The sequence below is a fragment of the Tursiops truncatus genome, chromosome 11 (assembly GCF_011762595.2).
Source record: "Tursiops truncatus isolate mTurTru1 chromosome 11, mTurTru1.mat.Y, whole genome shotgun sequence".
Taxonomy (NCBI): domain Eukaryota; kingdom Metazoa; phylum Chordata; class Mammalia; order Artiodactyla; family Delphinidae; genus Tursiops; species Tursiops truncatus.
Genome location: NC_047044.1, coordinates 41,743,419 through 41,758,088, shown reverse-complemented (window position 1 = coordinate 41,758,088; position 14,670 = coordinate 41,743,419). Strand labels below are relative to the sequence as shown.

The window sequence follows — 14,670 nt, the reverse complement described above, 5'->3', positions numbered from 1 at the left end:
TTCTAGGGCTTAAAAAAAATCTTGTGTAAACTTTTGATAAAGCAGTTTGCCACCTTGTCTCTCAAATCAATTTTGACCACAATTTTTTTTTTTTGCTGTTTCTAAGAAGACAATTGAACTGAATGCTTTAGAAATGATTTTTTTTTCACAGTACAGTGCATTGAACTATTTATGTCTATTATCCCATCATTTCCCATTCTGTAATTCCTTACTGATAGAAGTTTTGTGCCGGTTTTATGAAGAAAATAGATTGCTACACATATATTTATAAGATTGATAGCATTTTTGTTATGAATGACATTAATGCTATATATTTCATAACACGAACATACCATAGACTACAAAGACTACTGTAAGGTATACATAAGACACAATTGTGTATACATGTGGATTTATTATACTCACATGTAGACACAGTCTCACAAAAGCTAGAAATGTTCTGGCACTTAACACATAGTTCACTTTAATAACCAAATAGAATAGATCTTATTTCAGGGTTAAGGATAGAAGGTAGGAAAAGTCAACAGTTCTACATATATTTCTAAGGTTTTCTGTTTTAGAAATATTGTGATGTTTCAATAAAGACCAAAGCATCTTCAACATTGGTCCCAGGCCAAATATGATCATTCCAGTTCATTGATTCAATGGTAAAGAACTTCTACTTAAACATGAAGTTTATTATGACTTGAAGCAAAATCAGGAGAAAAATGATGAAGTAGTCTTTTAGTTGCAGAAAATAATCCGTGGCAGGTGTGCTTGAAATTAAATGATTTCGAAGAGCCATAATATTTCTATAGAAATAAGCAACAATAAATTTAATAATTATTTACCAAAAATGTTAGCAAAGAAATCACAATTTGATATATGATCATTGTATAAAATTCAATTGTATAAAGTTCCATCAATTACTACCACCTGAACAGGGAGCTGATTATGCTTTGTGGAACCACTATTAGGTCTTGCCTAATCTATACTCTGCACTGTACCAAATATATTACTTAATGATGTGTGTTAAACATAATTTTTAAAGTTTGATGACTTTAAAATATATCACTTTCTTTGTTATCACAGTGGTTTTAAAACAAAAATTTTGCTTCTTAGTTGGCCCACTAAGGTTCTTTTATCTTTCTTTAGGAGACAAAGGCAGAGTTGGAGAAAAATCCTTAATTCACCAGGAAAAAAGTAATACAACAAATATTGTGACATTCCTAACTTGAAGAATGCTCTGTAGGCATTTCATATGCTAACAAAAAAATGTTAATTTAGTCATAAAATGAGCTTACATTATCCTCATGCCACTCTAAACGCTTTTGGCTAAAAAGAGCTGATTAGTGAAGACGTTTTTCTTTTTGACTTCTTCTATTGAAGTGTTTTATGAGTATAGAGAAAGAAAGGAGGCAAATATGAACAAGTAGGCTCTTTAATTTATAAATATAATTAAGTTAGGAAACTCAAGCACTTTATATAAGGGCTGATGATACCAAGATGCAGAAGACACACTCCCTGCTCTAAAGAAGCTCACGGTCCAACTGGGGCAGGGTGGAGTGAGGGAACAGACACACACAATTAGCAACTCTATAGCGCAGTAAGCTCTCAAAAAGACTGTGTATAGGGAGCCATACGAGCCAAGTGGAAGGATTAATAACTACGGGGCAGAGTGATTAGAAATGTTACAAAAAGGGTGACATCTGAGTTATATTCTGAGGGATAAACAGGGATTTTCTTGAGGGGCAAGGTGGGAGGAAGGGCAATCTAAAAAGCGGATTCAGTGTGGGTAAAGACCCAAAGACGAGATAGCACGGTATATTCTGGAGATGTGAGGAGTTTCATAGGACTAGAGCATGAGTAAGTGTAGAGGAATGGTAGGAAATGAGGCTGTAGATGAAAACAGCAATTAAATGTAAGCCATAGATCACCAAGAACAGAAAAAAATATCTTAAAAAAAAAAATCCTCCAGGACATCTAGCGCTGAGTGCTGAATACACAAAAGAAGGTTGGCTAATATTAAAAAAACTTAACATCTGATATAGCAATGGGAGACAACCGATCTGAACTCATGCTAGCCTTACCAGTGGAGCAGGATCAGGACCCCTTCCCTCCCAAGGAACTTCCCTACGTGTTATGACCGTTAGTTGCTGGATCTTGCAGAGGTGAGTGAGGGGATGGGTCTGGGAGTGCACAGGGAACACTTGAAGGTCTCAGGGTAGTGGCTATTTGCCCACTGTTATGGAAGTGTTTCAATATTTTAACAACTGGTACATTCTAATTAAAATCAGCCATGTACAAAGGAGACTGGCTTTCTCAGGAACCACCCCACTTCCACATTCAACCCAACTACATTCCTAGTATGCTACAGCAGTAAGATGAAGAGACTCCAATTCCAGTTTCACAGATGAGACAAAACAACCTCCCCATCTCTCCCAAATATTTTAGTGCTGAAGGAATTTCCTAAGTTTCAGTAATCAGGTGACAGACGCCAAGGTTCTATTTTAGCTTAGCAATGTTATAAAAATGTAAAGTTTGCATATGATTTCCTACATAACAGGATTCTTAACTCCTCTAGACTCAAATGAATAGTCACTGTCGTATGTATTACCTTTTAATTTCTTCCTGTGTTTGTTTTATAGATTCAATGGAAGTTTGAATGTCTCCCAGTTCTATCCCTTTTTTTCTTCTTGCACTTGGTTTTACTGATTGAGCTAAAAAGACATTTAGAATAAACTTGGTGAAAACAGTGAACATATTTAATTATAAACAATCTAAATTTCAGATTAATGATTCTCATGTAATAATTTTCCTAGGCATTATTTTTATGGCTTAGAGACTAACATACTACTCCTAATACTTGGCATTTTTGAAGTTTCAATCATATTTCAAAACTAGAACACTATAGATATATTTAAAGTAACCACGAATTAGTTAAATTTTGGATTGAATCAGCTTTATTTTTTAACCAATTAAAATAGACAAAAATATTTCTTTAAAAATACATATATTGGGCTTCCCTGGTGGCGCAGTGGTTGAGAGTCCGCCTGCCGATGCAAGGGACACGGGTTCGTGCCCCGGTCTGGGAAGGATCCCACATGCCGCGGAGCGGCTGGGCCCGTGAGCCATGGCCGCTGAGCCTGCGTGTCCGGAGCCTGTGCTCCGCAACGGGAGAGGCCACAACAGTGAGAGGCCCGCGTACCGCAAAAAAACCCAAAAACCAAAAAACATATATTAACTTGGAGGAGGTATTACTCTCTTCTGCCTCTTGCCTATTTGCCTACATCTGAAGAAGTCAGCTTTTTAAGCTCCCTTTTCAATTTTTTAATTAATTGTTAATGTTATCTTTATTCCTTTAGTAACCCAAACTTTAAACCTTTTCAATTGGTTTAAATATCTCTTCTACAAATTTTTATTGTCAACTAACAAAGTGTATGGTATTTTTAAAAATCCCTTCTCATATCCATTCCTTCCTTTCCATTTTTGTTCAGAGCTTAACCTCTCTCCAGATCTCAGCTTTCTCATTTGTAAACTTGGGATAATAATAATACTCAGACTTCACATGGTTGTAGGAAGGTATGTTTAACCACCAGTTTGGCCCACATTAAATACTCAGTAAATGTCAGCTGATACATTATAGGTAATATAGTGGAGTGGATAAGAGAATGAATTAAGGAGCCAAAATATCTGCATATATATATATATATATATACTGCCTCATGGGGCATACGACCTTGGGCAGGTTAACCCATGTCTCACTTTCCTCTTCTGTGAAATGGGAACAATAGTATAACTAATACTCCTTTTGAGCACAACAGTACCATGTGACTCCTACTTTTAGAACTTTATTCATTTTATTCCTCTTTTATTCCAGTATCGTGTCCACTCACCAGCATCCCTCAAGCCTAGATTGCTATAAACCATTAAAAATCCTCATAATTCATCAGGGTTCCTTTCCTCCAAGGACCTTCCCTCAAGCTGAATTCAGCCCCCTTTCCTTTAAACTCTTTACTATTTGTCATCTACTAGTTTCTTAGCATTTACCATTTATTCACCTCTAGTATTATCTCTGTAAAACTGAGTTCCCCAGCTTAGTGTGAACTTAGTAGAGACTACGGTTTTAAGAAAACTTTATTTTCTCATAATGTCTCAGACATTACCTTAATCCTTGATTATATCTCAGTGTAGTTCAAGACAGTTTATACATTATCTGACTTAAACAAGAATGGCACACTAGTAAATTTAGTTCATAATTTGATATAGTTATATTTTTACTTCTGTGACTTCTAAACACCACAGTAATTTATTATGAAAATAAAAAACTTTTCTGAAGCATGGAACTGAGACCAAAACTCAAGAAATGGTGCCTGTGTTGAATCTAGGAAACCAGCAACAATTTTTCAGAAGCTAACAAGGCATAAGAGCTAGCACTGCAGTGTGGTTCTTGATTTGCATGTTTCCCCTTTTTTCATTTCCCATGCCTTTACCCTGTGGCCTGGTTTTGAAATTTATAATCTAAAATAGCTTTTCTTGTACATCATCCCTGCCCCCACAAAAACTTACAAATCTCCTTGAGTTAATATGAAAAACCATTTTCTTATATCAAACATAGTATAGTAATATACTTTACAAAATTTAGACTCTTATAGTCAATAGTCTACAATAAATATTTTTACCTTCACTTCCAGATGAGTCCTGGATATCAGGTTCTGGGGAGGAATAGCCTTTTGCCACTTTCTTCTGTTGCCTGGTTGGCTTATGTTTCATTTTTGGGACACTAACCTGAAAAAAAAAAATCATGCTATTATGTGAATTTGCACTGAATTTTGTAATTAAAGACAATGTTGTACAACCGTCAGAACTGTTCATGGGCACAGTACTTGGAAATAAAAACAAAGATGAAATAGTCTAATTAAGACTTAACAAATATGATACACTTATACAAATTGTTTAATTTTAATAAGAAACATTAATTTGGCACAAACATCAAAGAGTATAAGAAAATATACAATGAAGAGTTTCCTTCCCACTCCTGATTCATATCCACCCAGTCTCTCCCCCACTAAAAAGATAGTCAACACTATTAGTTTGTATATCCTTTAAGAGACATTTTTATGCACACACAAATAAGAATATGGATACCTCGCTTTTCTAACTGCACCAGTTAGTACATCTAGTTGAATGTTAAAAATAGTGCTCTTTTAAGATCATACTTATCTTGTTCCCAACATAAGAAACATTCTCAGTGAATGATGTTGGGTTTCCAATAAAATTATTTAGATTGCTTACTTTTAATAATATCTGGATAATGTAGAAAGCATCTTATAATAAATGGAAATGATATTATTTATGACTAACGATGTTGAGCATCTTTTCATGTGTTTGTTGGACATGTGTGTATCTTCTTTGAAGAAATGTCTATTCAAGCCCTTTGTTCATTTTTTACTTGGAATGTTTGTCTTTGGTTGTTAAGTAAGGAGTTCCATATATATTCTGGATATTAAACCCTTACCAGATAAATGATTGCAAATATTCTCTCATGTTGTCTTTCACTTTGATAATGTCCTTTGATAGACAAAAGTGTTTAATTTTGATGAAGTTCAATTTATCTATTTCTTCTTGTTGTTCCACATGCCTTTAGTGTCATATCTAAGAATACAGTGCTAAATAAAGGGTCATGAAGATTTATCCCTGTTTTCTTTTAAGAGTTTTATGGTTTTAGCTCTTATTTCAGGTTGTGGGTCTACTTGGAGTTAATTTTTGTATATGGTTTGAGGTAGGGGATCCAACTTCATTCTTTTACATGTGGAAATCCAGCACCATTTGTTAAAGAAGCTTTTCTTTTCCCATTGAGTGGACTTGACAACTCTGTCAAGGGTATCATGTTTTTAGATTCCACATATAAGTGATATCATATGATATTTGTCTTTCTCTGTCTGACTTACTTCACTTAATATGATTATCTCTAGGTCCATCCATGTTGCTGCAAATGGCATTATTTCATTCTTTTTATGGCTAAGTAATATTCCATTGTGTATATACACCATATCTTCTTTATCCATGTATCTGTTTTGTTTGGAGGTTTTTGATTACTGGTCCAATCTCTTAATTTGTTACAGGTCTGTTGAAATTTTCTATTTCTTTTTGAGTCAGGTTATGTAACATATGTGTTTGTAGAAATTTGTCCATTTCATTTGGTTACCTAATTTGTTGGCATACAAATATTCACAATATTCTCTTATAATCCTTTTTATTTCTGTAAGGTCAGTAGTAATGGCCTCACTTTCATTTCTGCTTTTAGTTATTTTCGTCTTCTTGCTTTTTTTCTTTCTTAGTCTAGCTAAATGTTTGTCAACTTTGCTGACCTTTTCAAAGAACTAACTTTTAGTTTCATTGATTCTATTGTTTTTCTATTCTCTATTTTATTTCCATTCCAAATTTCCTTCTGCTGTCTTTGGGTTTAGTTTTTCCCTTCCTTTTCTGGATCCTCATTGTTAAGTTAGGTTATTGACTGGACATCTTTCTTCTTTTTTAATATAGGTATTCACAGCTATATATTTCCCTTTGAGCACTGCCTTTGCTGCATCTTATAAGTTTTGGTATGTTGTGGTTTTTGTTTTTGTTTTTCTTCATTCATCTAAGTGTTTTCTAATTTCCCTTATGATTTCTTCTTTGATTCATTGGTGTTGTTTAGAGTGTCTTCTTTAATTTCCACATATTTGTAAATTTCCCAAGTTTCTTTCTGTTATTGATTTCTAGCTTCATTCCAGTGTGGCTGGAAAAGATACTTTGCATGATTTTAATTTTTAAAAAATTTATTTAGATATGTTATGTGGCTTAACATATGTTCTATCCTGGAGAATGTTCCATTTTTACTTGAGAAGAATGTATATTTGTTGTTGTTGGGTAGAATATTCTATATATATATGTTAGGATTAGTTGGTTTATTGTGTGAGTCAAGACTTTTGTTTCCTTATTGATCTTCTATCTAGATGTTCTATTCATTATTGAGAGTGATACTGTAGCGTTCATCTATTGTTGTAGAATGGTCTATTTTTTCCTTCATTCGGTCAATGTTTGCATCATACATTTTGGGGCTTCATAGATTGGTACATATATAGAGATAAACTGGCTCTTTTATCAATACATAATGTCTTTTTTTGTCTCTTGTAATAGTTTCTGACTTGAAGTCTATTTTGTCCAATATTAGTATAGCCATCCCAGCTCTCTTTTGGTTACTATTTGCATGGAATAACTTTTTCTATCCTTCCGTTTTACTCTATTTGTGTCTTTGGATCTGAAGTGAATCTCTTGTAGACAGCATATAATTGGATCATGTTTGTCTTAATCCATTCTGCCAATCTGCCTTTTGAATAGAGAGTTTAATCAATTTACACTTAAGGTAATTACTGATAAGGAAGAAATTCTGCCATTTTGCTGTTTTCTGTATGTCCTATACCTTTTTATGACCTTCATTTTTTTCATTACTACTTTTGTGTTTAATTGATATTTTTTGGAATGAATTGTTTTGATTCCTTTCTCATTTCCTCTTGTATATGTGTTTTAGATATTTTCTTTGTGGTTATCATGAGAATGACATTTATGCCTAAATTTATTACAATCTAGCTTGAATTGATACCAACTTAATTTCAATAGCACACAAAAACTTGGTTGCTTAACAACTCCATTGCCCCTCCCTATATGTTTTTGTTGTCACAAATTACATCTTTATGCACCGTATGCTCTGTAACATAGATTTGTAATTATTTTCATTCATTTAATCTTTCAAATTCTGTAAAAAATAACAAGTGTAGTTGTAAACTAAAACTACAATAACACTGGCTTTTATATTTGCCCATCCATTTACCTCTACTGAAAATCTTTATTTCTTCATACAGCTTTGAGTTTCATTTCAACCTGAAGGACTATTTTAGCATTTCTTATATGGAAGGTCTAGTGGTAATGACCTCACTCATCTGGAAATGTCTTAATTTCTCCCCCATTTTTTTTTTTTTTTTTTTTTGCGGTACGCGGGCCTCTCACTGTTGTGGCCTCTCCCGTTGCGGAGCACAGGCTCCAGACGCGCAGGCTCAGCGGCCATGGCTCACGGGCCCAGCCGCTCCACGGCACGTGGGATCTTCCCAGACTGGGGCACGAACCCGTGTCCCCTGCATCGGCAGGCGGACTCTCAACCACTGCGCCACTAGGGAAGCCCTCTCCCCCATTTTTGAAGGACTGTTTTGCCATATATAGAATTCTTGTTTGACAAGTTTTTTCTTCCAGCACTTTAAATATGTCATCTCATGCCTTTTGGCCTCCATGGTTTCTAGTGAGAAATTGGCTACTATTCCTATCAAGGATCGCTTATACGTGACAAGTTGCTTCTCTCTTGCTGCTTTCAAGATTCTTTTTGTCTTTGACTTTTGACAGTTTGCTTATAATGTCTTGGTGTGGGGGTCTCTTTGAGTTTATCCTATTTAAGAGTTTGTTGAACTTCTTGGATTTATAGACTCATATCTCTCATTAAATTTGGGGATTTGGTGGACCTTTTTCTTTAAATATTCTTTTGCCTCTTTCTCTTCTTCTTCTCTTTCTGGGACTCCCTTAATGTATATGATGATCCACTTGATGGTGCCCTATAGGTCCCTTAGGCTCTGTTCACTTTCTTCATTCCTTTCTTTCTGTTCCTCAGACTAGATAATTTCAATTGTCCAATCTCTGAGTTAGCTGATTCTTGCATTCCACCTTCTCCAAATCTGCTGTTGAATATCTTAGTGAATATTTCATTTCAGTTATTGTATTTTTGAGCTCCAGAATTTGTTTGGTTTCATTGTATAATTTCTCTTTATTGATATTCTGATTTTGTCTATATAACTTTTTCTTGATTTCCTTTAGTTCTTTGTCCCTGTTTCCTTTAACTCTTTGAACATACTTAAGATAATTGTTTTAAAGTCTTTGGTAAGTCTGGTATCTGGACTTTATCGGGAATGGTTTCTGTCAACTTACATTGTTCCTTTTAATGGGTTCGTATTTCCCTGTTTCTATGTATGCTTTTTAATTCTTTGTTGAAAACTACACATCTAAATATTATAAGGTGGTAACTCTGGAAATCATATTTTCCACTTTCTCCAGGGTGTGCTGCTTTCTGTATTGTTGAAGGCTATTGTACTCCATCTGTTCAGTGAATTTCCCAAACTGTATTTGCAAAGACTTTTCTCCTTGTTGTGCATGGTCACTGAAGCCTGTGTTCCTCAGCTTGTGTTTAGCTAGTATTTTGACATAGATTTCCTTGAACACCAGTAGCTAAACAAACAAGACACAAAAACAAAAAAACCCGCAAAACCCAAACTCTCCTAGTCTTAGCAGACAGGCTCTGTGTACGGGCACTCCTTCAACATTTCAAGCCTAGAAATTAGCTTAAGGTGAAAGGTAAGGGTTTTTGCAGGTCTTCTCTGAGCATAAGCATCTTGCCTTGGGCATTTTCATGGCTTTCTAGATTCTCCTGTATACACGGGGCTTTCAATGCCCTAGTTTCCCAAAGAATCTCTCCCTAGCTTTTTCTCCTGGGCCTTACATGGCCTATTGTGTGTTTTATTGGTAATCTTTTGCCCCAGGTATCTGCAGGTTGTTAGTTTGGCTTGTACTATTTTCAAGCAATGCCTGCAGCCTTTCTGGCTCAGCTCTGAGTTAGGAAAAAAAAAAAGATGCATGCCCTGCATAAATCCTTCAGGTAGCCCCCAGACAGGTTACAAAAGACATACACAGCCCTGCACGCAACTTTCTGGAGGGGTCAACCCCAGTGCACCCCCCCCCTTATGGAGAGGTCGGATCCTGGCACTTCCCACTTCTGGAGAGGTCATTGGGGCTGAAGCCAGGCAGGACTTTGGGGGCACTCAGAAGCCTTCTGATGGAGCTCTGCATTTGAAGCCTGGATGCAGGAATTTTCAGAAGAGCATGGTGCTGTGCACGATGGCTGTTTGGCTTGAAAGACAGACCCCTGAGTCACAAAGGACACTATGATGCCGCCCATAGATTTCCCCATATGCTGCACTGACACTTGGCACGGTGTCCTTCTTTACAGAGAGGAGAGTTCAGAGGATTCTTCTCTTGCTGCCATCACTGAGATGTTATAAGCCACTGCTTTCAAGTAGACCGAAGCTGGAGGCGACTTCAAGATGGTGAAGGAGTAAGACGTGGAGATCACCTTCCTCCCCACAAATACATCAAAACTACATCTACATGTGGAGCAACTCCTACAGAAAACCTATGGAACGCTGGCAGAAGACCTCAGACTTCCCAAAAGATGCCCTCAAGCGACCTACATGCAGAGGCGGGGCCAAATCCAATGCTGAACCCCAGGAGCTGTGCAAACAAAGAAGAGAAATGGAAATTTCTCCCAGCAGCCTCAGGAGCAATGGATTAAATCTCCACAATCAACTTGATGTACCCAGCATCTGTGGAATACCTAAATAGACAACGAATCATCCCAAAATTGAGGTGGTAGACTTTGGGAGCAACTGTAGATTTGGGGTTAGCTTTCTGCATCTAATTTGTTTCTGGTTTTATGTTTATCTTAGTTTAGTGTTTAGAGCTTATAATCGTTGGTAGATTTGTTTACTGATTTGGTTGCTCTCTTCTGTGTTTTATTTTCTTATATATATATATTTTTTCCTTTTTCTCTTTTTGTGAGTGTGTATATGTATGCTTCTTTGTGTGATATTGTCTGTATAGCTTTCCTGTGCCATTTGTCCTAGGGTTCTGACCGTCCATTATTTTCTATTTGTTTGTTTGTTTTTTAGTTTTCAGCACTTGTTATCATTGGAGGATTTGTTTTTTGGTTTGGTTGCTCTCTTCTTTCTTTCTCTTTTTTAAATTACTTTTAAATATTTAATAATTTTTTTCTATTTTAATAACCTTATTTTAATTAATTAAATTATTTATTTATTTATCTCCCTTTTCTTCTGAGCCGTGGGGCTGATAGGGTCTTGGTGCTCTGGCCAGGTGTCAGGGCTGAGCCTCTGAGGTGGGAGAGCTGAGTGCAGGACATTGGTCCCCCAGAGACCTCCCTGCCCCACATAATATCAAGTGGTGAAAACTCTCCCAGAGATATCCATATCAACGCTAAGACCCAGCTCCACTCAACAACCAGCAAGGTACAGTGCTGGACAGGCTATACCAAACAACTAGCAAGATGGGAACACAAACACATGCATTAGCAGAGAGGCTGCCTAAAACTGTAAGTTCACAGACACCCTAAACCACACCACCGGATGTGGTCCTGCCCACCAGAAAGACAAGATCCAGCCTCATCCACCAGAACACAGGCACCAGTTCCCTCCACCAGGAAGCCTACACAACCCACTGAACCAACCTTACATACTGGGAGCAGACCCCAAAAACAACGGGACTATGAATCTGCAACCTGCAAAATGGAGACCCCAAACACAGTAAATTAAGCAAACTGAAAAGACAGAGAAACACACAGTACATGAAGAAGCAAGGTAAAAACCCACCAAACCAAACAACTGAAGAGGAAATGGGCAGTCTACCTGAAAAAGAATTCACAGTAATGATAGTAAAGATCATCCAAAATCTTGGAAATAGAATGGAGAAAATAAAAGAATGTTTAACAAGGACCTAGACGAACTAAAGAGCAAATAAACAATGATGAATAACACAATAAACGAAATTAAAAACTCTCTAGAAGGAATCAATAGCAGAATAACTGAGGCAGAAGAATGCATAAGTGACCAGGAACATAAAATAGTGGAAATAACTACCACAGAGCAGAATAAAGAATGAAAAGAATTGAGGACAATCTCAGAGACCTCTGGGACAACATTAAACGCACCAACATTCGAACTATAGGGGTCCCAGAGGAAGAGAAAAAAAAGGGACTGAGAAAATATTTGAAGAAATTGTAGTTGAAAACTTCCCTAATATGGGTAAGGAAACAATCATTCAAGTCCAGAAAGCACAGAGAGTCCCATACAGGATAAATGCAAGGAGAAACAGGCCAAGACACCTAATAATCAAACTATCAAAAATTAAATACAAAGAAAAACTATTGAAAGCAGCAAGGGAAAAGCAACAAATAACAAACAAGGGTATCCCCATAAGATTAACAGCTGATTTCTCAGCAGAAACTCTACAAGCCAGAAGGGAGTGGCAGGACATGTTTAAAGTGATGAAAGGGAAAAACTTAACAACCAAGATTACTTTACCCAGCAAGTATCTCATTCAGATTTGACGGAGAAATTAAAAGCTTTACAGACAAGCAAAAGCTAAGAAAACTCAGCACCACCAAACCAGCTCTATAACGAATGCTAAAGGAACTTCTCTAGGCAGGAAACACAAGAGAAGGAAAAGACTTACAGTAACAGACCCAAAACAATATAGAAAATGGTAATAGGAACATACATATATCGATAACTACATTAAATGTAAGTGCATTAAATGCTCCCCCCAAAAGACATAGATGGGACGAATGGATAAAAAAACAAGACTCATATATATGCTGTCTACAAGAGACCCACTTCAGACCTAGGGACACATACAGACTGAAAATGAGGGGACGGAAAAAGATATTCCATGCAAATGGAAAGCAAAAGAAAGCTGGAGTAGCCATTCTCATATCAGGCAAAACATAATACTTTAAAATAAAGACTATTATAACAGACAAAGAAGGACACTACATTATAATCAACAGATCAATCCAAGAAGAAGATATAACAACTGTAAATATTTATGCACCCAACATAGGAGCACCTCAATACATTAGGCAAATGCTAACAGCCATAAAAGGGGAAATCGACAGTAACGTAATCATAGTAGGGGACTTTAACACCCCACTTTCACCAATGGACAGATCATCCAAAATGAAAATCAATAAGGACACATAAGCTTTAAATGATACATTAAACAAGATGGACTTAATTGATATTTATAGGACATTCCATCCAAAAACAGCAGATTACACTTTCCTCTCAAGTGCTCATGGAACATTCTCCAGCATAGATCATATCTTGGGTCACAAATCAAGCCTTGGTAAACTTAAGAAAATTGAAATCGTATCAAGTATCTTTTCCTACCACAACACTATGACACTAGATATCAATTACAGGAAAACATCCGTAGAAAATACAAGGATATTCAGGCTAAACAATACACTACTAAATAATCAAGAGATCACTGAAGAAATCAAAAAATACCTAGAAACAAATGACAATAAAAACACGATGACCCAAAACCTATAGGATGCAGAAAAGCAGTTCTAGAGGGAAGTTTATAGCAACACAACCCTACCTCAAAAAACAAGAAACATCTCAAATAAACAACCTAACCTTACACATAAAGCCATTAGAGAAAGAAGAACCAAAAAAACCCCCAAAGTTAGCAGAAGGAAAGAAATCATACAGATCGGATCACAAATAAATGAAAAAGAAATGAAGGAAATGATAGCAAAGATCAATAAAACTAAAAGCTGGTTCTTTGAGAAGATAAACAAAATGGATAAACCATTAGCCAGAGACATCAAGAAAAAAAGGGAGAAGACTCAAATCAATAGAATTAGGAAAGAAAAAGGAGAAGTAACAACTGACATTGCAGAAATACAAAGGATCCTGAGAGATTACTAGAAGCAACTCTATGCCAATAAAATGGACAACCTGGAAGAAATGGACAAATTCTTAAGCATGCACAACCATCCAAGATTGAACCAGGAAGAAGCAGAAAATATAAACAGACCAATCATAAGCACTGAAATTGAAAATGTGATTAAAAATCTTCCAACAAACAAAAGCCCAGGACCAGATGGCTTTACAGGCCAATTCTATCAAACATTTAGAGAAGAGCTAACACGTACCCTTCTCAAATTCTTCCAAAATATAACAGAGGGATGAACACTTGCAAACTCATTCTATGAGGCCACCATCACCCTGATACCAAAACCAGACAACGATGCCAGAAAAGAAGAAAACTACAGGCCAATATCACTGATGAACATAGATGCAAAAATCCTCAACAAAATACTAGTAAAAAGAATCCAACAGCACATTATAAGGGTCATACAACATGATCAAGTGGGGTTTATCCCAGGAATGCAAGGATTCTTCAATATATGCAAATCAATCAATGTGATACACCACATTAACAAATTGAAGGAGAAAAACCATATGATCATCTCAATAGATGCAGAAAAAGCTTTCAACAAAATTCAACACCCATTTATGATAAAAACCCTCCAGAAAGTAGGAATAGAGGGAACTTACCTCCACATAATAAAGGCCATATATGACAAACCCACAGCCAACATTGTCCTCAATGGTGAAAAACTGAAACCATTTCATCTAAGATCAGGAACAAGACAAGGAAGTCCACTCTCACCACTATTATTCAACATAGTTTTGCAAGTTTTAGCCACAGCAATCAGAGAAGAAAAAGAAATAAAAGGAATCCAAACAGGAAAAGAAGAAGTAAAACTTCAGTGTTTGCAGATGACATGATACTATACACAGAGAATCCTAAAGCTGCTACCAGAAAACTACTAGAGCTAATCAATGAATTTGGTAAAGTAGCGGGATATAAAATTAATGCCGAGAAATCTCTTGGATTCCTATACACTAATGATGAAAAATCTGAAAGAAATTAAGGAAACACTCCCATTTACCACTGCAACAAAAAGAA

General features: G+C 36.2%; 1 protein-coding gene across 5 annotated transcripts in view; it reads right to left on the bottom strand.

Moving 5' to 3' along the window:
* Positions 1 to 446: 446 nt before the first annotated feature.
* Positions 447 to 14,670, bottom strand: part of OSBPL8 (oxysterol binding protein like 8) — a 189,643-nt gene continuing 175,419 nt past the window's right edge. For all 5 annotated transcript variants that reach the window (XM_019952713.3, XM_019952714.3, XM_073788387.1 and 2 more), the window contains 3 exons: positions 4,662 to 4,767; positions 2,597 to 2,699; positions 447 to 791 (listed from right to left, as the gene is read on the bottom strand). In XM_019952713.3, coding sequence (XP_019808272.2) covers positions 659 to 791; positions 2,597 to 2,699; positions 4,662 to 4,767 — 342 coding nt within the window. In that variant the 3' untranslated portion in view covers positions 447 to 658. The remainder of the gene's footprint in view (positions 792 to 2,596; positions 2,700 to 4,661; positions 4,768 to 14,670) is intronic.